Source organism: Haliotis rubra, unplaced genomic scaffold (assembly GCF_003918875.1).
Source record: "Haliotis rubra isolate DU_JTF1 unplaced genomic scaffold, ASM391887v1 Scf35, whole genome shotgun sequence".
Taxonomy (NCBI): Eukaryota; Metazoa; Mollusca; class Gastropoda; order Lepetellida; family Haliotidae; genus Haliotis; species Haliotis rubra.
The window spans coordinates 469,947-495,296 of NW_025767024.1; the positions used below are offsets into that span (position 1 = coordinate 469,947).

Genomic DNA, 25,350 nt, shown 5'->3' on the forward strand with positions numbered 1-25,350 from the left:
AGTCTGGACCAGACAATCCCGTGATCAACAGTATGAGCAACTGGGATGAGTGGGGGATGTACTACGTTTTCATGAATGAATTAAAATCTTCAAATAGCCATTGCTTTATATTTTGATATTACAAGGACGTAGTTTTATAACCTTGTATTATGAGTATCCACAAATCTTCATATTAAACATGCTGAAGCGGGCTAGACAATTATAGACAAATATGTTATTGCATAAATCGTAAAATATTTGATAAAAATGTTCAATTATTCATTCTGTATGGTCACGGATGTTGCAACAGACATATGCACTGGGGACGTAAATAACAATATCGTTCCAACAAACAAACACAACAAGGATTGTAGAACCAAACAAACCATGACATTGTAAAAATACAACACAGGTCCGCTTGTCTGGCTTGACAAATGTATAATTAACTGTGAAAACAATTGCTTTGATATCCACGCATACGTCGACACCGGTTCAGCCCTTGAGTGACGTATTGTGTTAACACCGGATGGTCTGACGGTTGACATGAACGTGCAACATGTGCCGCCTCGCATGCCTTCACTGCTGTTTAACTGGTTGAGTATGGTGGTTTCAACCGGTTTAAGAAGCGTGGCTAACTATGCGCAACCACAGTACAAGAGTGTCGTCACTCGTGGAATCAAAAATCTTCTTTTCACGTTTCAATGCAAACTATTCTCCACAGAGTGAGTGAGTGACTTAAGTTTTATGCCGCACTCACCAATATGCCAGCTATATAGCGGCGGTCTGTAAATAATTGAGCCTGGACCAGACAATCCAGTGATCAACACCATGAGCATCGATCTACGCAATTGGGATACGATGACACGTGTCAACCAAGTCAGCGAGCCTGACCACCCGATCCCGTTAGTCGCCTCTTCCGACAAGTACTCCACAGATGGTGAAAATCCCGTCATTTTATATTTTACCCCCTTTTACTCATTGAGTTAATTTTCTTACAGAGAATTTTAATGGACATTGTATGGACAGCACTTACATGTATATATGTGATTTGTGCCTTAGAAAAGCTGGGTTTATAGTTTACTGTGGTCCCAAGCGCTTTAAAGATGGACAAGCTATGTTGCGTTTGACAACGACCAGACAATGCACACATTAGTCGTAGAAACGCAGAATTATCAGTATATAAAATTACTGTGAAGTGATAACGTAAGTAGTTGTAACATCAGTGTACAAGCCACGTAGCAAGTAGTGTAAAAGTCAGTGTACAAGCCACGTGCTCAGCAAGTAGTGTAACAGTCAGTGTACAAGCCACGTGTTCAGCAAGTAGTGTAACAGTCAGTGTACGTGTCACAAGCCACGTGCTCAGCAAGTAGTGTAACAGTCAGTGTACAAGCCACGTGCTCAGCAAGTAGTGTAACAGTCAGTGTACAAGCCACGTGTTCAGCAAGTAGTGTAACAGTCAGTGTACAAGCCACGTGTTCAGCAAGTAGTGTAACATCCGTCAGTGTACAAGCCACGTGTTCAGCAAGTAGTGTAACAGTCAGTGTACAAGCCACGTGTTCAGCAAGTAGTGTAACAATCCGTCAGTGTACAAGCCACGTGTTCAGCAAGTAGTGTAACAGTCAGTGTACAAGCCACGTGCTCAGCAAGTAGTGTAACAGTCAGTCAGTGTACAAGCCAGCAAGTAGTGTAACAGCAAGTACAAGCCACGTGTCAGCAAGTGTAACAGTCAGTGTACAAGCCACGTGTTCAGCAAGTAGTGTAACAGTCAGTGTACAAGCCACGTGCTCAGCAAGTAGTGTAACAGTCAGTGTACAAGCCACGTGCTCAGCAAGTAGTGTAACAGCCGTCAGTACAAGCCACGTGTTCAGCAAGTAGTGTAACAATCCGTCAGTGTACAAGCCACGTGTTCAGCAAGTAGTGTAACAGTCGTCAGTGTACAAGCCACGTGCTCAGCAAGTAGTGTAACATCCGTCAGTGTACAAGCCACGTGTTCAGCAAGTAGTGTAACAGTCAGTGTACAAGCCACGTGCTCAGCAAGTAGTGTAACAGTCAGTGTACAGTGTACAAGCCACGTGCTCAGCAAGTAGTGTAACATCCGTCAGTGTACAAGCCACTCAGTGTGTAACCATCCGTCAGTGTACAATCCACGTGTAGTGTAGTGTAACATCCGTCAGTGTACAAGCCACGTGCTCAGCAAGTAGTGTAACAGTCAGTGTACAAGCCACGTGCTCAGCAAGTAGTGTAACAGTCAGTGTACAAGCCACGTGCTCAGCAAGTAGTGTAACATCCGTCAGTGTACAAGCCACGTGCTCAGCAAGTAGTGTAACATCCGTGTGTACAAGCCACGTGTTCAGCAAGTAACCCGTCAGCCACGTGCTCAGTAGTGTAACATCCGTCACGTGCTCAGCAAGTAGTGTAACATCCGTCAGTGTACAAGCAGCAAGTAGTGTAACATCCGCCAGTGTACAAGCCACGTGTTCAGCAAGTAGTGTAACATCCGTCAGTGTACAAGCCACGTGCTCAGCAAGTAGTGTAACATCCGTCAGTGTACAAGCCACGTGTTCAGCAAGTAGTGTAACATCCGTCAGTGTACAAGCCACGTGCTCAGCAAGTAGTGTAACATCCGTCAGTGTACAAGCCACGTGCTCAGCAAGTAGTGTAACATCCGTCAGTGTACAAGCCACGTGCTCAGCAAGTAGTGTAACATCCGTCAGTGTACAAGCCACGTGCTCAGCAAGTAGTGTAACATCCGCCAGTGTACAAGCCACGTGCTCAGCAAGTAGTGTAACATCCGCCAGTGTACAAGCCACGTGCTCAGCAAGTAGTGTAACATCCGCCAGTGTACAAGCCACGTGTTCAGCAAGTAGTGTAACATCCGTCAGTGTACAAGCCACGTGCTCAGCAAGTAGTGTAACATCCGTCAGTGTACAAGCCACGTGCTCAGCAAGTAGTGTAACATCCGTCAGTGTACAAGCCACGTGCTCAGCAAGTAGTGTAACATCCGTCAGTGTACAAGCCACGTGCTCAGCAAGTAGTGTAACATCCGTCAGTGCCACAGCAAGTAGTGTAACATCCGTCAGTGTACAAGCCACGTGCTCAGCAAGTAGTGTAACATCCGTCAGTGTACAAGCCACGTGCTCAGCAAGTAGTGTAACATCCGTCAGTGTACAAGCCACGTGCTCAGCAAGTAGTGTAACAGTCAGTGTACAAGCCACGTGTTCAGCAAGTAGTGTAACATCCGTCAGTGTACAAGCCACGTGTTCAGCAAGTAGTGTAACATCCGTCAGTGTACAAGCCACGTGCTCAGCAAGTAGTGTAACATCCGTCAGTGTACAAGCCACGTGCTCAGCAAGTAGTGTAACACCCGTCAGTGTACAAGCCACGTGTTCTGCACTGATCTGATACTCCGTATTTCAGACAGATATATACTCGAATTGAATTTTAAATTATTTCCTTTTTTTCCATCCTCCACATTTAACAATTGATTGATAGCCTTGTGTTATGCAGGCCTTGGTACGACTTCGGTCGAATATCCTTGAGCATTTCCAATGGCATTCAATATATAGATACTGAATCCATCTATCAATGAAAATGAGGACAAACACAAGTGATAATAGAAAGTAATGGAACACATACACATACACACACGCGTAATTAATCACAGTGACCAGTGTGGGTGGATATTGACTGCAGGGATTACCTCACACAATGACATTTATGTTTATAGATTATACATTTTTAGTCACACACAAAAAACATATACATTATATGATGTTATTTTAATATACACACTACAACACACACACACACACACACACACACACACACACACACACACACACACACACACACACACACACACACACACACACACACACACACACTGATCTATCAACAAACGAATATCAGCATAAAACACATACAATGTATATTTGACCTGCAGTATATACACTTATGGGTTTCTAATGACATGGTTATTATTTGCTTATATTTTCGCAAGATGGCATGCTTGAATATTGACAAAAACGCTATTTTCAGCGACTGTTTACTCATTGCGTGTATCACTCGGAAGCGATCGTGCGGAAAATAGCATTCGGAATCGTTCGGGTTTTGGAGGCAAAGGTTCAAACGGTATGTGCGAATGTTAACGTTCGCGATTTGGTAAGCTGTGTTCTGATTGGTCAGTCCAAAAGGTTAGCTGACGCGACCTTCTATAAGGTTTTGTATAGCAGTGTAACGAATAATACTGAGCCTAAGTTTACTTAGACTGCACAGGTTGTACCCATGTTGGAAATCGAACCCGAGTCTTTGGCGTGACGGGTGAACTACTAGGCTACCCCACCGCCCCTTCATTCCAAGTTCTGGGGCAATCTAGACTTGCCAAATCATTCCAGACTTGAGTAGGACTCCTCCAACGTTAAGTTATTCTCTATTGTCTGGGAGACGGACGGGTCATCTCCTTTAATGCAAGGATACAAATCAAATCTGTTCAGTGCAGCCTTTGTCCTCATAGAATATTCCCATTACGACCTGTTTCAATGGGAAAAATCATGTTGTAGGTGATCGTGGAAAGTTTGCTGTCTAGTATACGTGAACAATTCAGACGTTGGGATGGTCACGCGTGACTCCTGTTCAAATCATGGTCTAGCATATTGATTAAACTGTGTTTGTTCGTGAATATTCCATGATGGGTAAGTTTGTTGACCTGAATTAGGTGCTCGATCTGATTTACCAGGTAGACCACAGGTATTATTGGTATCGTGCCGCCGTATCGGTTCATGGAGGTGAAGAAGGGCAATCAGTGGTGCACATTTTGATGCTTACTGGTCAGGTACTTGTAGGTCATCTGCCCATTTTAGCCTTATAAACATATATTATTTCATTTTATAGTTTTTGGTATGCCATTTTTACCTTATTTTATCTGACGTACACGTATTAGACAGATAGGCAGATTTATTACAGTATAAGGCCTCGGGCCTAAAATACAGTGTTGCAATCGATTGATAATGTACATGGCATGCATAAATTTAGTTTTAAAGTCCATGAGGTTACACGACGTGCGTTGAACACTTTGTACAGGAACATAGCTGTAGCTTGGAGTGTTTTTATATCAGTGGATTGCATGAACTGAGCGAATTCATGCAAAGTTGGATTTTCAAAGAAATATTGGTTGATATATGTTTTCAGTAGATGGTGATACTTGGAACAACACAGGAGAACATGGTATTCATCTTCGTTGAACTTTGCATTATGAGTTGTGCACATTTCACATAATTACAGTCGATTGCTCCAGCTAGAATACAGGGCGGTGGGGCAGCCTTGTGACAATGTGTGAAGCCGATTTCTTTTTTCCCCGCTGTGATACTGCTGAAATATTGCTAAAAGCGGCGTAAAGTAAACTCACTCGCGTACTTGTATATCACCTTCCCATTTTAGCCTAAAGAAAACCTGCATTTTATTTCTCCGATGAATTATTTTGATTTATCGACTCCACTCTCTTCCCCGTCACAAATCTGTGCTTGTCCTAACAAAGAAATGAGTAAGTGAGTTTAGTTTTACGCCACTTTTAGCAATATTCCAGCAATATCACGGCGGGACACCAGAAATGGGCTTCACACATTGTACCCATTGTCCTTAAGAAATAACCGTATTTTAGTGTGACAAATACAACATTTATAGGCTAGTTATACTCTTTGTTTTAAAAATAAATTCACAGAGCAAACCACAACATTAGTGTTGCCCTGTGGATTTCAAAACATAAACAAGAGACATTATAAAGGTCTTTGGTAATCGCACACTCCTCTGAATTTCAGAGCCTGACCTTGATCATACTGGCCAATTTTAGTGGCTCAGAAATAGTGTTGTCGGGGGACTAACACCAACTCAATGTCTGAGGAAGTTATATTTAGCGTGAAACACATTTTACATTTTGACCTTCTTTATATTGGCCATCTGAGGACTCTATTGACCCATTTGAACCTGAATGTGCTTCGAACGAATCAATATTTGTTGCAGCTTTTGTTCCGAAACCTTGATAATATTGACAAAACTGTCTGAATATCTCACTGCAACTAAGCTCCCTGGTTAACAGATTGAAATCGATCATTCCTGACACCACGGTGTCATCTTCAAATGATTTGAGAGGCAAATAAACATCTCTATCTTTACCAATTCTGCCCTGTATTGTGAGGCCTAGAGAGAGGGAGTGTGTGTGTGCGTGCGTGCGTGCGTGCGTGCGTGCGTGTGAGTGCGCGGGTGTACTTATCGTCTATTCACAGTTAGAACAACTCCTTGCTGCTAACAGACCAAGAACCATGGTTTGGTTGAATCTATGACTTGGGGGGGCAGCCGTCTCAAGGTCCTCAATTCGCTGAGCAGTGTTGTATCCTAAGGGAACGAATGAAACCTGTCATTGTGGGTTCGAATCCCGGTTTGTCCCGATTATGTTTCAAGGTTTATTATCACCCTACTCATGATTGTGCATCTCATCAAACGTGGTAAACGTCTTGCACCGCAACACAAGACTTGCATCACATCAGAGTTTCATTCCACATCAAGCTGCCAAGCTGTCATATAACTGGAATATTGCTCAGGGCTATATCCAACAGACTCACTCACTAGATCGAAATACATCAAAAACTTTTAACTAGTATATAATAAATATGATTACTGATGGACTTGGGTGCAGGTGAAACTGTAGTCAGAAAAATAATGGATCCGACTCGACCAGTGCCTGTTTTATCTCCTTAACGCTGAACACAAGGCAGGGTAACAACAAGTACCATCCCTCGACACATTTTGGTATGTCACAGTTGGGAATTGAACCACTGACCTTCCACACTCACGGCAGGCACTCTATCCACCCGACCAAGGAGGAAGTAAAACAAGGCTTTTTATTGTCCTTGTTCCATTAAGAGCGGCCATATGATATGTCTGTCAAACTTTACCAATATTTCCACAAATTGTCCAATATCCATCACACATGGCTAGTGGGGTTTATTATCATGCTGGTGATGCCACCCTACCCAAATGCCAATTTTATGTAATGGCATTCCTTAAATTGTACATCCTCAAAATTCTGTTTTCTGATTTGATGTGCCAACTGAAAAAGCTCCTGAATATATATATTGGATAACCATTCCACAGTGTCTGCTTGCCTGTGGGAATTTGAGCTACCACAATCAGAATATGTGTAAGTAATCAAAGAATCATTAATACCAAGGAAGGGAACATAAATATCTATCTGATAATAATTACAGCTATATTCAATACTTGTCAAGAACGTAAGGAACTTGAGTTTCACTGGACAGCTCCATGGGTTCAACTCTCCATTAAGTACAAACAATGCTCCATTGGAAAACTGCCCTAAAACTTTCTGTTTACAACTTTCTCAACATCTTGTAAGCCACATAACTTTTCTGTGCAGGTAATACAGGAATACTGGTGATGAGTTTTGTTATTTTGTGTAAAATTTACTCTTTGATAATTCCTTGTTTTGAAGCCCAACTTAATGTAATCATGATCATGGTAACTAAACCTACAAGAGTTATCTCCCTTGAATAAGCGATCGTCTTCATTTCAGTCAAGATACTGTCTGAGTTGATTCAAACAAATGAACACATCCAGGACCATAACTGGGTTAAATCTTACATTTGTAAACACTATCTCAGTAGTGTCTATTTCTGCTGTCAACTGAGGAATGATACAAATTAGAACTATCGGACCCCTCAACTTAAAACCTCTCCAGACTTTGTCAAAATATCATGGAGGTAGTCTTTCAAAGGCCAAGTATAAACTACAATTGGGTATTGATAAACACCAGTCACTTACAGATGACATAGACATGTATTTAATCGCGGCAACACAACTAGTGATTGATAATATGAGCAACAAATGACAATCACATGTAATCCTTGTCTGAGACATGTGAAGTTCCGGGTTAGAATTGGTCTTCTATAACCCATGCTTGTCGTAAGAGGCTACTAACAGGGTTGAGTGGTCAGGCTCACTGACTTGCCTTCTTTGAGTGGCAACTCACTGACTTGGTTGTCATCGTATTCCAATTGTGTAGATAGATGCTCATGATATGTTAATCAATGGATTGTCTGGTCCAGACTATTATTTATAGACCGCCACCATATAGCTGGAATATTGAGGAGTGGAGTGTTCAACAACAAACTAACCAAATCACTCAGTCTGAGCTTCCAATTCATGTTGTCTCCCCTTCCTTCTTCCTCTGTATCCTCACAGTATTGTAGAAAGATGATTCTGCTTTTCTGATGTACATAATACTGTTCTAAAATATCATTGCAATATGTAAAAATAACATGACTCTCATCTTTAAATAAAAACAATGTATTAAGGCTATATACAGGATCTAGCAGCATTTACAATCCATTTCTCGTCTTGCATAATCTTCGAAGAGTTGGAAAACTCCAAATAGTAACATACAAAATTGTCTCAGTCATATTTCTAGACTAAATGGTGAATTCTGGCATGATTTCTAACCCATACAATCTCTGCACTGAACACATCAAAACATTATCACAAATTTTGCCGCTGCCATCATTTCATCGGTTCTTCACCACTTGGTTGAAATTGTTTTGGCAGGCGGAGTCCAACCAAATGAGCACTTGACTCTAGGTCGCGCTCACCGTGACCTTTGTACTGTGCGCTGAGTTCCTGAAAATAAAAATACATAATAATATCAGCTGAAGCGAAATGGGATTTATTGATGCGCTATATTGAATATTACTGCTCTTATAAAGCGATCATCTGGTGCTGGTATGGGGTTATGTCGGTTATATAGTTCCCACTCACTGAGATACCACCAGAGTTTAACCATCCTCCTTAGGCAAGGGAGATAACTTACAACAAAAGAGATGTTTCCATTCTTGCCTAGTAGAATTAGGGAAATATGTTTTGGCTGTACTGACGAATAAGAGAGCTGATAGCCTGAGCCACAGTTCAGTCACTCACAGTTAGGTCAAATCAAACACAATAAGACAGGTCAAAAATTGCAATATGTCTATTTTTGTTAAACATGTTATATTTGGGATTACACTTTCTCAGTAAAGTACAGATTCTAGTACTTTTGTTTGGCTGAGTCACATCTGGGATTCGAACCCACACCCCCAGAGGCAGGCACATGACACAAAGTCAGCTACCTAACCAACTCAGCCAAAAAATGGAAGTCGGACAACTGGTAGTCTAAACCATGAACTTTGTGTACCCCTCTGATGAGTGTTTTTGTTGGTTGTTCAACAAACATCGAGCAAGGACGGTCTATTCTCATTTGGAATCTCCTCAAAGACATAGAACAACATATGTAGCACCAACTCTAATGAAAACAAACTCAGGTAAGACACATTTCATTTGTCTATACCATAGTAACCTTGGTCAATAATAGGTGAGGTGAAATTGGGTTTAACGTCGTACTTGAGAATATTTCACTCATATGCCGACGTGCATGCGTGTGTATGTGTATGTGCGGCTGCTTGTACTAGCCCAGACTTCAGCTAGTTTTATAGTGCTAGCCAACTGAGATACCATGCCGAAGTAAAGCATGAATACCCCACTCAGACACATTATACTGACTCCGAGCCGACCAGTCCTTGTTGTACCCATTAATGCCGAACGCCAGGCAGGGGCCAACAATTACCATATTTTAATGTCTTTTGGTATGACGCGGTCGGGGATCGAACCCGCGACCTTCCGCTCTCCGGGCTGACACTCTTACCACTACACCACAGAGGCGGTCTGGTCAATAAAAGGGTTACAGGAAAGACTAAAAGCTACTGAAAACCTCTGAAACTGAAAGCACAAAATTAATGCCAGTACATGCAGTATATAAGCATGTAGAACTTAATTGTATGACAATTGAATTGATAAATTTGGCAGTTTTCACAAAACAAAATCTTCCAGTGTTTGACCTTGATAACTGTAATCCTATCAAACTTTAGATGGAGTTTAATAAACACCACATGATATTGACAAATCATACATTGAAAAGGGCTATGATACACTAATATTTTATATATTTATCAAGATAATAACCCCTGTCTGGGTTCAAAACTATGTGTTCACTTGCCTGAAACTGTCTAATGGTATAATTTTAAGCTGATTCGTAAATGAATATTTGAACTATATGTAGTTACTGGTACGTACTGTACCAGAAAAAATTAACCAGATTCAGGCTTTGGACCAGCAGTTGAAATAGAAGACTGTAGATTTTTAGTGCAAAGTCAGAAGCCTACTAATCACTTTAATAAAACTTTTTAGTTGTCAACACTTGCCTCGTGTTTACGCCTGTTGTGCAACAAGGAGAGATAGGTGGCCCCCATATGCTGCATCTCATTCTGACCACGACATATCTTCTCACTCGTCACCTGATGTCTGCGAAACTGATCCTTCATGTAGGAAAGAACTGGGGCATCCTGAAATTTAAAAAAGTATTTACAAATATCGCAGCAAGCAGTGAGAGTACAAGTGAAGCACTGATGGTAAAAGGTAAAAGATTACCTAAATCCCACAAATGTATGGGAGGTCATCTTTGACTTAGTAAATATATCTGTTATTCTAAAACATTAAAGTGTATAATGAACATGCCTGTGACCTTCATGTACCGCCATGTCTTAGATTTACTGCCTTTGGGTTTAAGCTGAAATATGTGTCTGAAATCTCTTAAACATGCTCACAGAATTCTGATATAATTTTAGACATTGTCCATTACCACATGATGATATGGGCACAGCATGAAGTTGCATCTTTTTATAAAAAAACAAATGACACTCGGTATGTGCTAACTGGAATCACACATTTTTCAGTTTATTTTTACTTTTGACCAAGATTCATTATTCCGACCTACACATTGTCAATACCCACAACATCAGTTTAAATGCATTTGCAACATCTCCTTCCAAACTTCATGTAACACTAGACCGCCTCCGTGGTGTAGTGGTTAGAGTGTCCGCCCGGAGAGCGGAAGGACGCGGGTTCGATCCCTGACTGCATCATACCAAAAGACATTAAAATATGGTACTTGTTGGTCCCTGCCTGGCTCTCGGCATTAATAGGTACAACAAGGACTGGTCGGCTCGGAGTCAGTATAATGTGTCTGAGTGGGGTATTCATGCTTCACTGCGGCATGGTATCTCAGTGGGCTAGCACTATAAAACCAGCTTAAGTCTGGGTTAGTACAAGCAGCCGCACATACACATACACGCATGCATGTCGGCATATGAGCGAAATATTCTCAAGCACGATGTTAAACCCAATTTCACCTCACCTCATGTAACACTGCCTACAAATAGTAATGTGGCAGTCTGCCATGAAGAAATTATGTATTTGGCTCACTATATGCCAGATATGCATGAATCAATTTACAAAATACCCAATAATGAAAAGGCTCTAAGGATGACTTTGTTGAAACTTTTCTGACAATATAATATTAAGGTGATATCCGTATTTCTGGCCTTTGATTCACATGGAATAGTTTTCTAGCATGTCTTAAACATTGAAAATGGAGAGATAATGACTATCTTTTGTAAAGAATAACTTCTGAGTCACAAAACTTGGAAGAAAACAAAACAATGGAAGAGCATGAAACATTCATGGAGGCCTTTTGTGGACAATTGCGCCCGTAACCCCCGTATAATTTTATCATTATATGCCTAAGAATATACGCCTATGTTTTTTTTATAAACAGCCTGTACCTAAACCTAAACCCTTACCCTAAAATCTAACCCCAAACCGGGAGTACTGCACTTTACCGGGCGCACTTTTCCAGATTATAATTAGCGCAGCTGGGGTTCCCTAACCCTAAACCTAAGGATCCCTAACCCTAAACCCTCGAAATAATCCTAATAAATAGAATACATTTCAAGCGGGGGTTACGGGCGGAACTCTTACCCTCCAATGACGTGCTTACTCGCCAAAGTTGCAATGTCGAGTTTGTGCTACAAAATAAACTTGCATTGGAGACATTTTTGTCAATCCACAAATATCCATTAAAGAGAGAGACTAAACATATTTCTTAAATCAATTCCTGTCATTACTTTCGCATAAATCCTGTGCAATTCACGTAAAAGCTGCCTGTACAGATTAATGTTTACAGACGACATGCTGCTAGTGCCCGACTTCCGCTGATTTTGTTAGGAATAGTGGATGAAACGAAATGTATAGAATATTTTTACTTTTAAACAATAATAGTTGTTCGATTATATTGACAAACCGTCCCATTTCAGAAACATGTTAAATTATTATCTTCTTCGTCGTTTTGTGGATTTTTATTTCTATTTGCGAAGGACACACGATCGTAATTCGTTCTAGGAAACATATTATAATCAATCGAAGTCTCGTCTCGCGATAGTGTTTTCAAAATGGCAGCCAAGGGAAGTATGTGTATGAGTAACCGATTATCATAAACGTAAGAATCTGAAAATAGAAAGATGGCCGAAGCTCCACAAGAAGGCTCTAAACTACCAGATCTCTTTGAGGAAATCTGGAAAATCTTCATCTTTGTTGACACTTGTGACGAACCGCTTGCAGACGACAAAGTCCAGGTGATAAGAAGCGCATGTTGTACAGAGATGTATTGTATAGATGTACAAGATCATGATTTGGGCCATTGTGAACGAAATGTCAGTCAATAATTTTATATTGCCTTTTTCGTTAGAAAACTGAATCTATGACTGACTGGCTATCGTGCTGTATTGGCTAAAAGTGCCGACTGTGGCACTCTATTAAAAATTATACCGTGTCTCTTCGATCCTTTAATTACCTCGAACTGTAGGTTCTCAAAGATCTAAGGTCTAAGAAATATCAATATTTGTTCCGACTACCATGGTAAGATCAATCAAGCAATTGTTATAAAACACATAATACGGTCTGATAATTTATCTTGCAGGATAAAATATATTTTGGTGTGCAGAAATGTGAGAAAGCTGTGCATATGACAAATGAACTGTCCCTCTTCAGCGACAATGAAAGCCTTGATGAAGTAGCATCTTCTGAACTGAAGTAAGTTGTTGCAATTATTTTGTCATTGATAAGTTCTTAGTATTATTCTATTGCATTTTCTTCTTGTTTTTCTGAGCATATTCAAAATACATGTATGAAGCTCATTTCTGTTATCTCATCAGTGATATCCATGAGAGCTACATTTCATGTTGTATGTTGTTATTTAAATGTTAAGTTTTGGTAATTAGATATTACATTTATTGATGAAAGCATTATATTAGGGGGCAGTCCCCTGTTGTTTTAGTTGGGCGCCAAATCTTGTGCATGAAAAACTGAAGTACAGTCACTAAAGAAGGAGTAGTGCACCACCACTGATAGATGAAGATGTTCGGTATACTGCATGCATGTCCATTTCCTAGTATTTAATAAATGACAGATTTTGATATTTTCAGCTGGTACACCTAGAATCATAAACATGATAAACTTACGGCACATGGTCACTGGAATGTTCCTTTTTCAGATACATGCTGTTGCCAGCCCTATTGGGTTTCTTCACATATCAGACAACTAGAGCAGAAAGACTTCCACTCGTCAAGAAGGCTCGGGTACGGTTTCAAGCTTTGTTTTGTCATACTTCATGTAATTCATTGATTAATTAAAGTATTGTCTCCATGGGTTCAGGGGTCAGGTCTCTTTATAGGCCTCCATGGTGTAGTTGATGGAGTGTCTGCCCTGAGAGCAGAATGCTGGTGGTTCAGTTCCCAGCAATGTCTTGCAATAAGACATTAAAAGATTGTAATTGTTGTTTTCATTTAGAGTCCAGGTAATCAATGTTGTAAAGTCTTGGCTTAATTGTGTGAGTATTTTTCTTTTTTACAGCTGTTCTTCACTGACTACTTAAAACTTTGTAAGAACTATGAAGTGACTGACATTGATGTGGGGTCTGTCGATGAAGATGGGGAAGATGCTGCCACAGCAATGGGTCTTGCAGCACCAAGGTGACAGAGATCTCCTGATGGTGCTCACAATATTTCTGAATTGAGCAATTGTTTCCTTATTTGTAGGGTTTTATGTGTTTTTTATTTGTTTGTTGTTTGATGCTGCAAAGCAGTATTACAGTTATTTGATTGTGGTCTGTAACTAATCCAGTCTGGATCAGTGATTGACATGAGCATTAAAGAACAAATTTTTATGGATAACAACTTCTTTATTTCGTGAGTGCAACATTTCATTTCGATACAGATTCTTGTACCGTTGTCAAGCAGGAATGATACATTAAGTGGCGGAGATGTATATACTAGTATACTGAATATAACAATGAGACAACATAATTGACAAAGAAAACAACACAATTGCCATAATTGGCTAAGCAGTAAGATGATGAAGCCAGTGAGTACACTGACTGACTGACTGAGTTTGGTTTTACGCCGCTTTTAGCAATATTCCAGCAACATCACGGCGGGGGACACCAGAAATGGGCTTCACACATTGTGCCCATGTGGGGATTTGAACCCTGGTCTTCGGTGTGACGAGCCAACGCTTTAACCATTAGGCTACCCCACCGCCGCCCCTCAGTGAGTACACAAAGGGTAGTGAATGGAAGCCAGAGATGTACAAATAATGGAGTAGATACAATGAAGGAGATGTTTATACAATAGATCAGATATATAGTCAATAGATTGGGCTTGGTGGAGTAGTGCATCATAAGCAGATGGAATGAAGTATCCTTGGTCCCGGTTGATGGTGGGCTTATGGCGTTTGATGTGAATGGCTTCGGTGAGCTTGCGAATTATGGCAATTATGTTGTTTTCTTTGTCAATTATGTTGTCTCATTGTTATATTCAGTATATATGCATCTCCTCCACTTCATGTATCACTCCTGCTTGACAACGGTACAAGAATCTGTATCGAAACGTCGTACTCACGAAAAAAAGAAGTTGTTATCCATAAAAAATTGTTCTATATGGTACGTCTCAACTTGTAAAATACAACTCAAACAAGACATGCGCATTGATCTATACAAGTAGGTTATGATGGCATGCATTAACTGACCACTGGACCATCTGTAATGACAAACAATGGGTGCTGAAGACCAATGTTAACCTGAATCATCACAGGATTCAGGATTTCAACAACATTCACAACTTCTTCTTGTTCTTCCAAAGTTGCCATTGTTACAGTTTGATAATTGCTGTGATAACAGTGTAGAGGTTTGGCACAGCTTTTTTTAAACTTGTCTAATGATGCTTGTTTTCAAGCTTTAGACAAAAGATGATGTAGAATATAAGCTGCACAAAAATGTTAGGAATCAGAAGTAGATTGTTGAAAACTGCAAACACTATTTTAATTTTAGTGGATATATATGTATGTGTGTTTTTGTAATTCTTTACAAATATCCAGTTAATGTAATGTGACTTATGCTAAACAATATCCTGGGCACAGATTAAATGTAATGTGACATGTATCACTTGCCCTATACAGGGTCTTCTGGTCCATTGGTTTACCTGGGCACTGGAGGCCTCTAAATGTAACAGGTCTTTATCTGGAATAAAGAAAAAAACTGCCCTATAAACATCTGTATCTCTTGTTATAAAATGAGTAGAATAGTTTACTACACTTTATATCGAATATATTACTATTAGAATATATTACTACACTTTCAGCTGGCATCTAGTACATATCAGGATATAAACCACATTTAAGATAGATGAATAAGTTTGTTTGAAAGCAGTAAAACTGTTAATAATACCAGAACACTTATTTAATCAGAGGCATGGACCTGAGGGTGATGGCGAGCACACGGCAGTCAAAGATCGAGCAGTTCCGGAAGAAGAAGGAGATGGAGAAGAGAATGAAAGAGCTGCATGAGTTAATGGAGAAGGAGTCTGTAGAAGAAGAAGTCAAGGTGAGAAAGGATAGAATAACAGTAATCAGAGCTCAAGATTAGCTGGGGAAGTGGAGTAGCCTAGAATTTCAAGCATTTTATCATCATAATATAGGGTCTACTTACATTTCCCTGATGGTTATAATGTACAAGACCTATTTCTTGGGTCCCCTGCTCTGATATTGTTGGAATGATGCAAAGGTGGCATAAAACTATACTCATTCACTCTTGATAAATGGAATAAAATATGCATTATGCTTCACCATAACCCATCTGATTTGGAGATGACTGCATGATAAATTCAGAAATAGCAACAGTAGTGTTACAAATTTGGGCATAGTTACCCAATTCCATTATCTTTACACATCTTTATATATTAGTGAAATGCTGCCATCCCTGTGTATGAACTCTACTGCAGTTGTAAAGGCAAAGATAGCTACATCCTATTCATTTTATCTCTGTTGTGAGGTTATGTTACATGGCCATCCAGGGGCAACTTGAGAACAAGAGAAATTAAAAGCAATCTGAAACAGCATTTCAGAAGAGTATTTTTTGACATGTCTACTCATTGTTTAAAAATATTTGTGTGTATGTGTATCAAAATGAACAATTTGCCTTACGATACACATAAATAACCATTCTGACTAGTGTACATGTGTATATACATTTTGCATTGTGTACACCTATATATCCATTCTGAATTGTGTACTCATGTGTGTCCATTCTGCATTGTGTACACGTCTATGAAAACTACCTCATGTTGCATGTTTGCAGAGAGAATACTACACTACTATGTTGAAGCAGTGGGTGTCTCGCAGTGTGGAAGAGATAGACAGTATTAACAGTAAGTCGAAGTCTTACTACCTGCTCCACAGCCCATGATCATTGATACACTAACACTCATCCCTTCACATGATGTCATCCTAATGCTACAGGCTTACTGTTTAAATGTACAGTCCGGCCGCGTTAGTCCCCCGATGATCTGATTCCCGCATTATCCGAACGGTAACTATAGTCCGTTTGGCTCAAAAGCGGACCAATGAATTGCAATCTAGCTCGAAAACTAATAAACATAACATACTCAATGAAACACTGATCATAATCAAAACATCATACCCACTCTGTGAGGTTTTTGCAGAATTTTGGTCCAAAAATAGTAAAGTTGTTTAACAAACTATCATTAAAATATTGACACAGTTCACTGTTTGTTAGGAGGGAGGAGTGCAGAGAAAGGGACAGCCAGGTGTTCGAGAAGCACGTTCACAGACAAAGTTATTTATTCATTAACCTGTGCTGTGCCGTCTCCATCCGTTATCGAACACCTGGCTGTCCCTTTCTCTGCACTCCTCCCTCGTAACAAATAGTTAACTGTGTCAATATTTTAATGATAGTTTGTTAAACAACTTTATTATTTTTAGAACAAAAATTCTGCAAAAACCTCAAAGAGTAGGTATGATGTTTTGATTATGATCAGCGTTTCATTGAGTATTTTCTGTTTATTAGTTTTCGAGTTAGATTGCAATTCATCGGTCCGCTTTTGAGCCAAACGGACTATAGCTGTAACCAATCCTGTTTACTATGTAAACTCATTAACTGTTGATTCATTAATCTGGTGCTTCACTCTCCAGATCCGGACGTTAGTTAGCGGTAACAGATTAGTTAATTACACTTGGTTTTGCTTCATTAATCCGGCGGTACATCAAAAAGGTTCAGATAATCCCCTTACCTCAAGGCACCATTGATTAGCGCTGATCTTCTTCGGTAAACTTCAATGGTAATTGATAAGTTAGGTGACACTTCTGAGTTGAACATGTCATTAGTTTGTGAATTTAATCAATTAATAGGTCTCAATTGTGCAAACACAACATCAAAACGTGTTCTTTCTCATGTTCTTGTCTCGGTGTGTCAAAGGGAAGTAACTCTACTGTAGTGGTGTACATAATGGTTCGTTTCAGTAGTCCATACGTTGCACTATCCGAACGTTTTTGATGAAAAACAGAAGTGTTCGGATTAACACGGCCTGACTGTATATCTATAGACTGTAGTTTCAAAACTTCTCTCAATTTCTCTTACAAGTCCCAAGAAGATCCAGGTTAGAATTGATCTTCAGCACCCCATGCTTGTCGTAGGAGGTGACTAACAGGATCGGGTGGTAAGGCTTGCTGACTTGGTTGAAACATGTCATCATATCACAGTTGTGTAAATTGATGCCCATACTGTTGATCACCGGATTGTCAGGTCCATTACTTGTAGACTGCTACTATATAGCTGGAATATTGCTGAGTGCGGCGCAAAATAACAAACCAAAGCAAACCCAAATCCTTATTGGCCAATGGGTTGGCCCTATCATCCACAGCAGTGCAGAGTTGTGTCCCTTTGGGAATGTTAGCAATTTAAGATTGTGAGATGGAATCCAGGTTCAACACTATTATGTTTCAAGGTCAGTCAAAACCATATCCATAGGTTTTCATTTTGATTTTCCTTGCTTATAAGGATCACAAGCCTTAATAATTCTCGAAAACTTTTGAGAGTGGGGATTAACTCACTTAATCTTTGAGTTTAAACACTGTTCACGTTTCTAACATGCTCTTTTACAGCGGAAATTCCTATATTAGAACACATGGCAAGGATGAAGGCAGAACAGAAGAAACATCCAAATGAACACAAGAATGAACATCCTCAGAAGAAACAAGTTAAAGTAAGAGTGCTGTTTGTGTAATATTGTACATGTACGCCCTTGACTGGAGGCATGTGTAGACTTTAGGACCATACCATACAAGGAAACAAATGCCATTGACACACCTCAATCTAAGGGACATAACTACTGCATTCTGTGTTAAATGTCTTTCCGTCAAGAGGAAAAGCTTCAAAAGCCTTGGCACATGTTGTTACATTTAACTGTTGAGCCCACCCTCCTTTTTATATATTTTAAGAAATACACCAAAAAACTTTATTTTCCAGCCTGTCCGTCCATTCATATTGACCAAAGACATGGTGCAGAAACAGGTGTTTGGTGCCGGCTATGCAGCAGTGCCTACATACACCATTGAAGAGTTCTACGAGCAGAAGCTCGCTGATGGCACATTCCATCCTCCAACATCTGGGATGGGGAAGTAAGTTTGGACGTTTAAGTAATACTCCCAGACTTGTCTGTGAGAACTACTGACATCCCATTAAAATTATCTGTTAGTGTTGCTTCTGCTTAACATTAATCTAATGATTAATTTCATGAGACCAATCAGTGACTGCTAAAGTGAAAATCGGAATGAATTCAGTGAGTGAGTGAGTGAGTTTAGTTTCATGCTGCTTTTAGCAATATTCCCCCCACATGTGTACAATGTGTGAAGCCTATTTCTGGTGTCTCCCATCGTGATATTGCTAAAAGCAGCGTAAAACTAAACTCACGTCATGATGCCAGTGTGGTCTAGTTTTACTGAATTGTTTAACAATGAATAGCAGCACAGTGATTAAATAATTTCAATGAGTGATCGGTTGGAATAATGCAACCATTAGATTTTTACAATGAATTCCCATCACTAGTCAACCGACTCTGTTGATGAAGGATAGATCCATGCTCACAATAGTGATGACATAAATGTTGACACAGTTCACTGTTTGTTACGAGGGAGGAGTGCAGAGACAGGGACAGCCAGGTGTTCGAGAAGCACGTTCACAGACAAAGTTATTTATTCATTAACCTGTGCTGTGCCGTCTCCATCCGTTCTCGAACACCTGGCTGTCCCTTTCTCTGCACTCCTCCCTCGTAACAAATAGTGAGCTGTGTCAATATTTTAATGATAGATTGTTAAACAACTTTTTTATTTTTAGGACAAAAATTCTGCAAAAACCTCACAGAGTGGGTATGATGTTTTGATTATGATCAGCGTTTCATTGAGTATTTTCTGTTTATTAGTTTTCGAGTTAGATTGCAATTCATCGGTCCGCTTTTGAGCCAAACAGACTTTAGTATTGAGTTGAACCAAATAAAAAGCAAGAAACTAATGACAAATAGTGACAAGGTGACAAATAGTTACAAGGTGACAAATAGGAACAAGATGACAAATAGTGACAAGGTGACAAATAGTGACAAGGTGACAAATAGTGACAAGGTGACACATAGTGACAACAAGGTGAAAATAGTGACAGTAAGGTGACAAATAGTGACTACAAGGTGACAAATAGTGACTACAAGGTGACAAATAGTGACCAGGCAAAAAGGTGACAAATTGTGACAGGAAGGTGACAAATGGTGACAACAAGATAACAAATAGTGACAAGGTGACAAATGGTGACAACAAGGTGACAAATGGTGACAACAAGGTGACAAATGGTGACGACAAGGTGACAAATAGTGACAAGGTGACAAATGGTGACAACAAGGTGACAAATAGTGAAAACAAGGTGACTTTGATTGCAGCATGAGTCTTCAGGACCGGGCAGCTGATCCTGATGCTGCTTCTGTAGAGGAAGAGAAGTACATGGCAGAAGAAGAACGGAAGGTGGAGACAGATGACCCTGAAGAGCTACAGAGGAAGAGAGAGCACGATGACTGGAAAGATGGTGAGTTGTGTCAAGACAGGTTAATGGTGATCCCTATGGTCTGAGGGCAAGCTGACTATTAAATAACACTGTCATTGCATGCTATGGTAGTTATTTTCGGAACTCAGACAGTTCTAACCAGTTGTCTAAAATAGATTTTAGGTCCTGACCAATGTTTAACTGTACTACGCATAACTGTGAGAGATGTAGATGACATTGGGTTGCAGATTTGTTTCCCTTGGACAGAGAGGGTCTCACTACAGTGAGTGAAAAAGGTTTATACTGCTCTTTATTACTCTCCCGTGGAAGATACTGCATTGTAATATTTTTACGGCAATTTTACACAAGTGTAATACCACTAGACGTATGATGTCATAATGGTTAACAGATATGACATCACAATGCCAATACCTCTGTCACAATGTTATCTGACCTTGCTTGACTTGCAGAAAGCTGAGAGTTATCACAGTGTAGGCAGTTGCTATCAGTTTATGTTGGAGTGTGATAAATAGAATACTAAACTCGCTTCTGTGAAATACCATTCTTATAAAGCTAGTGAAAGATTTACTTTCAAACTCACTTTCATTCGTTTGATGCCAAATCATAAACATGTTTAATAAAAATGGTAGTTGGTACTACACGGAAGGTCGTTAGGGCTTCGAGATAAGGGCCGTATCGTCGGGATTAAAATCAAACATAATCAAAGTGAGCTGGGCTTCAAACCCATTGTTTGATTGTTTAATCATATGAAGCGAAACACACGAGAGATCAAATTCCATTCAGCTGTACTCTTACCTATGTTGAAAAATTACCTGGACAATTCTACAAACATAATCAAAGTGAGCTGGGATTCATTAAATCATAGAGATCAGCCACCTAAGGGATACAATTCTACAGCTAAATTAAACAGCCACTGTGCCAAATAGCCACTAGCCCGTTAGCCCGTGCCTGGTAAAGATCCAGTCGGGCCAGTAAATCTGCTCAGTCACTGGGTCGACAGGCTAGTGAATTTTCTTTGGATCATTTTGTAAATATATCACTCTCTCCGACTTGTTAAGTTATAATACACTTTTAAATCATGCAAGATTATGGCCATCCTCGGAACATCTCCAGGGTATATGTGCCACAAAATTTGGAAACCATTTCGCACACTGCCGCAGATGATTTGGCCTCTGCTATCCCCACAAATAAAAGGTTCACGGTAACTATAGTTTTTGGCCTGTCAGCATCATTGGGTTCAAAGTATTAAAGAACATTTCTCCAATACTGTTTGACATAATCATGACTTGAAGATGGGTTTAATTTTGGATAACATTTTTAGGAAAAGAGCTGTATTTAAATTTGTGTAAAACGTGGGTGTCACAATTAGCAGATATATTTATATTGTGGACAGTGATTGGCATCGATTGTACAAGCAAATCCTTTAATAAATCTTGCTCAGCTTAGTACTGTCAAACAATTTAGCTCCCAGTATATTGCAATATGTATATGAATATGAATACCTATATTACAATATAGAACTATGCGATTTTTAGCCCACATACGGTTCTTGTGCTTGAGTCAATTTTGGAACACATCGAATCAGATTCAATTTCTAACCTGAACAATCTGTCATGAACAATTGTTTACGTTTGGATTAAATATCTTCTCTGAATTATTTTAATTACATCTGTCATGAACGTAAACCATATTGGGCAATATGAACGACGCATTTCTACTACCAACGGAAGTTTAGATCAGTACATCCAGATGAAGCTGAGTAGTCAAGTGACATTCCACGATTGCATTGTGGGAATGTAAACATTGCGAACGTTACCGTGTCGCTGAAAACTTGTGAGTCGAATTGACACATTTTAACCGTCGTAAAACATAAACGTAATGTTTCCACCAGTGATGTTAGCTGCGTTAAGCAACTGCAAACCAAGAAACGGGATGCAACGGAGTAGTTTACTATAGGAGGCCATACAAGGCGATGACAACTGACATGCATCGTGACGTCGATTACATTTTGACGTAAAGTAAAATGGTTCGATTACGAGGGGGCACACTAGAATTGCGCAGTGACGGGATAACGTCATTCAATTGTTACGTCATCAAAAAACTGTACCTTTATTGTCTAATAATGTATTATTTTTTGTTATTGTTCTAACTGCTAGGCATCTTAGAAAGTGCCTTAATACCCCAAACACGTTAATTTAGTTTTTGTGGCCATTTTGCCAAACAATGAAAAAAAATCAAAATGCGTAATCAGGTTTGTCAGTATGGTTCATCATAATTTGAGAATTTATATGTGTGATTTTCTAATTTCAGATCATAGACGTGGATGGGGAAATAGGAAAAATATGTTGTGAGGTTGTGAAAAATCTGTTCACGTTGACAACGAATGTTCACTCAGGCAATCATGTGAACGTTTTGGTATCTGTCTGACAGTACTGGACAAGGAAAAGAGGAGTTGAGAGAATGACTGTGTTGGAGCTTCTGAGTTGTCTCCCCTAGTAGATTGCTTACAGGACAAGTGACAACTTGCTACATTGGAACCGATTCTGAAAAGTGAAAGAGTGAATATAGCAGTGGACTTGTAGAAATGTCACTGATAAAATTCACAGGACAATTCCGAAATGTGTGTACTGGATTACATGAGGTGCTGGTGATATATTCTGCAGAAGTTATGCTCAAGAAAATCAAAAATTGATTATAGATTCATGAACTGTCCATGTTCATCTGGCCTGCTCAATAAACAGTTTTGAGTAATATGATATTTGGAAAGAAATGCTGTTAAGTATTATTGTGACTGCATGTTGTGCCATCACATCCTACAACATGTCAAGTCAGACAACTTGTCATGTCAGTGTTGATCATTGGATTGTCTGGTCCAGACTCAAATATTTACAGACTGCCGCCATATAGCTGGAATATTGCTGAGGCGGGGTAAAATAAAACTCACTCACTCACTTGTTATCTGACCAATCAGAGAGTCCTTTCAAAGATTGCAAAAGTTAAATTCCAAATTTTCTAATCATGCAACCTCAAAATATTAACATTCCAAACAACAGTTGTGAACTGTATGGCTGATGCCGGGGATAAATATTTGAAAATGAGAAGATTCTTTCACAGCCCATAAAAGTACTGCCATACAGTCTAGGCCATTCATTAGACATTCCAGAATGTGTTTGTGAAAAGTTGTTCTGAAGTCACCTGTAATAGGAGTGAGTGAGTGAGTGAGTTTAGTTTTACGCCGCCCTTAGCAATATTTCAGCAATATGGCGTCGGTCTGTAAATAATCAATTCTGGACCAGACAACCCAGTGATCAACGGCATATTCGTCAATCTACACAACTGGGATATGATGACATGTGTCAACCAAGTCAGTGAACTTGACCACCCGATCCCGTAAGTTGCCTTACAAGCAAGGGTTGTTCTGACGTGACCTGTGATAGGATGTACAGCAATAGCAGAAACCAAAACCTGGTTTGGATGGGATTGATTACAATGCAGTTCTGTGCAGTCAAACATGTGTAAGGATTGTTGGTAAAAAGGGTATTCTCCATCTCATGTTGAAACGTAAGACAGTTTCAAGATTGTAGAGGGTCCAATAACATGTTTTTATTGATCTTGTACATTTATAGCTAACATTATCAAGAAGCAAGTTTTGTTATGTTTTCATCAATACTGATAAGTCATGTAATATTATATCAGGGTATGAAACTCCCAAAAATTTCAGCCAGACCACAGGGTTGGTTAGATGTAAAACTTGCCAGCCCTAACCAAAACTTACCTGCCCACAAAATATCATCATATACTAGTACATGTCTAAATTTTAACCCGACCATCGGGCAGGTGAATTTCACAATCTGGCAGTCCGTGTTGCAAATAACCTGTCCTGGGTGGTGGAGCATTCAGGTATTTCAAACACTGAGTATATTTCAAAGGGTAACAAGAAATTCTGTCAATTTGAAAAGAATCTGACATGTGGCTTTTCACTTTTGGAATATCGTCAGTTTCAGCAAACTGTAAGTTATGACTAACAGAACTAGATGAGGCTTACTGACTTCATTGCTCATGATGTCTGTCACTGGATTGTCTGGTCCAGGAAGATTGCAGCATTATACGAAAAAGAAACCCCGAAAAATCATTTTCACAAGGAACTCATTTCACTTATCTGACTTCTTTTAGCTCCCTGCAGCAGCAAGATAGAGTTTTCAGTTTGAATCCATTTCTGACAGCATTATATTTCTTTTCATAAAACCACAATCTGCCCTCATTTTCTCTGGTGAGCTTCTGTACCTTGGTACTATTGACATCAGTTATACTGTTATGATTTATCATTGTTTATCGTCCAAAACTGGCTCCCAAATGAGATAGAGGTGGTGGGATAGCCTTGTGGTTAAAGCGTTCACTTGAAGACCCGGGTTCGATAACCCCCATAGGTGCAATATGTGAAGCCGATTTCTGTTGTTCCCTGCCGTGATATTGCTGGAATCTTGCTAAAAAGCAGCGTAAAAACTCAACTGACTCACTCACCCAAACAAGATAATGAGTGAGATTAAGTGATATCACTGCAATTAAGTGTTTCACAAAAAATGGTGAAGATATTGGTTACCATACCATGTCTGATAGATCAGAAGACATTCATCTGAGATTCTCCTCATATCATATCAGTAATGCTACTATCATGGTTAGTTTGCCATGCTGGGTGTCATCATATTCCAACTGGGTAGATCATTGCTCATGGCATCAGTCACTGGATTGTCTGGTCCAAAGCTGGTTATTTACAGGCTGCAGTCATATGACTGGAATATTGCTTAGTATTGCAATAATACTAAACAACAAACAATTGCTTTTTTGGTGCACTGGTGACTTGTTTCAGTATTCTTGGTCTTTGTATCTTTTCTGTTGTCTGTTTACAAATTACAAATTTGCATAGTTTTATGTACATGCTCCAGGTTTTAGATACGGTTGATGTATAAATGGCATTTAAATCGTTCAAT

At 39.6% G+C, this 25,350-nt stretch overlaps 2 protein-coding genes across 2 annotated transcripts; one reads left to right on the forward strand and one right to left on the reverse strand.

Annotated features, from left to right (window-relative positions):
- Positions 1–8,318: 8,318 nt before the first annotated feature.
- LOC124284985 (protein FMC1 homolog) lies at positions 8,319–12,156 on the reverse strand. Its single transcript, XM_046721122.1, has 3 exons — positions 12,036–12,156; positions 10,275–10,415; positions 8,319–8,661 (listed from the first exon to the last, which is right to left on the reverse strand). Exons 1-3 carry the CDS (start codon positions 12,099–12,101, stop codon positions 8,545–8,547), a joined length of 324 nt encoding a protein of 107 aa, XP_046577078.1. The 5' UTR covers positions 12,102–12,156; the 3' UTR covers positions 8,319–8,544.
- Positions 12,157–12,340: 184 nt separating this feature from the next.
- LOC124284984 (immunoglobulin-binding protein 1-like) lies at positions 12,341–23,113 on the forward strand. Its single transcript, XM_046721120.1, has 10 exons — positions 12,341–12,542; positions 12,887–12,999; positions 13,460–13,544; positions 13,819–13,937; positions 15,709–15,844; positions 16,598–16,667; positions 18,421–18,521; positions 18,785–18,936; positions 20,241–20,383; positions 22,673–23,113. The coding sequence occupies exons 1-10, from the start codon at positions 12,429–12,431 to the stop codon at positions 22,711–22,713; spliced, it is 1,074 nt and encodes a 357-aa protein (XP_046577076.1). The 5' UTR covers positions 12,341–12,428; the 3' UTR covers positions 22,714–23,113.
- The last annotated feature ends 2,237 nt before the right edge of the window (positions 23,114–25,350 follow it).

Excerpts from the sequence above, each read along its gene's own strand:
- LOC124284985 (XM_046721122.1), bottom strand. The coding sequence starts at position 12,101 with ATGTCGTCTGTAAACATTAATCTGTACAGGCAGCTTTTACGTGAATTG. Across the intron at positions 10,416-12,035 it reads TGCACAGGATTTATGCGAAA|GATGCCCCAGTTCTTTCCTA; the intron begins GTAATGACAGGA and ends TTTAAATTTCAG. Across the intron at positions 8,662-10,274 it reads ACAACAGGCGTAAACACGAG|GAACTCAGCGCACAGTACAA; the intron begins GCAAGTGTTGAC and ends TTTTATTTTCAG.
- LOC124284984 (XM_046721120.1), top strand. The coding sequence starts at position 12,429 with ATGGCCGAAGCTCCACAAGAAGGCTCTAAACTACCAGATCTCTTTGAG. Across the intron at positions 13,545-13,818 it reads CACTCGTCAAGAAGGCTCGG|CTGTTCTTCACTGACTACTT; the intron begins GTACGGTTTCAA and ends TCTTTTTTACAG. Across the intron at positions 18,937-20,240 it reads CCAACATCTGGGATGGGGAA|CATGAGTCTTCAGGACCGGG; the intron begins GTAAGTTTGGAC and ends CTTTGATTGCAG.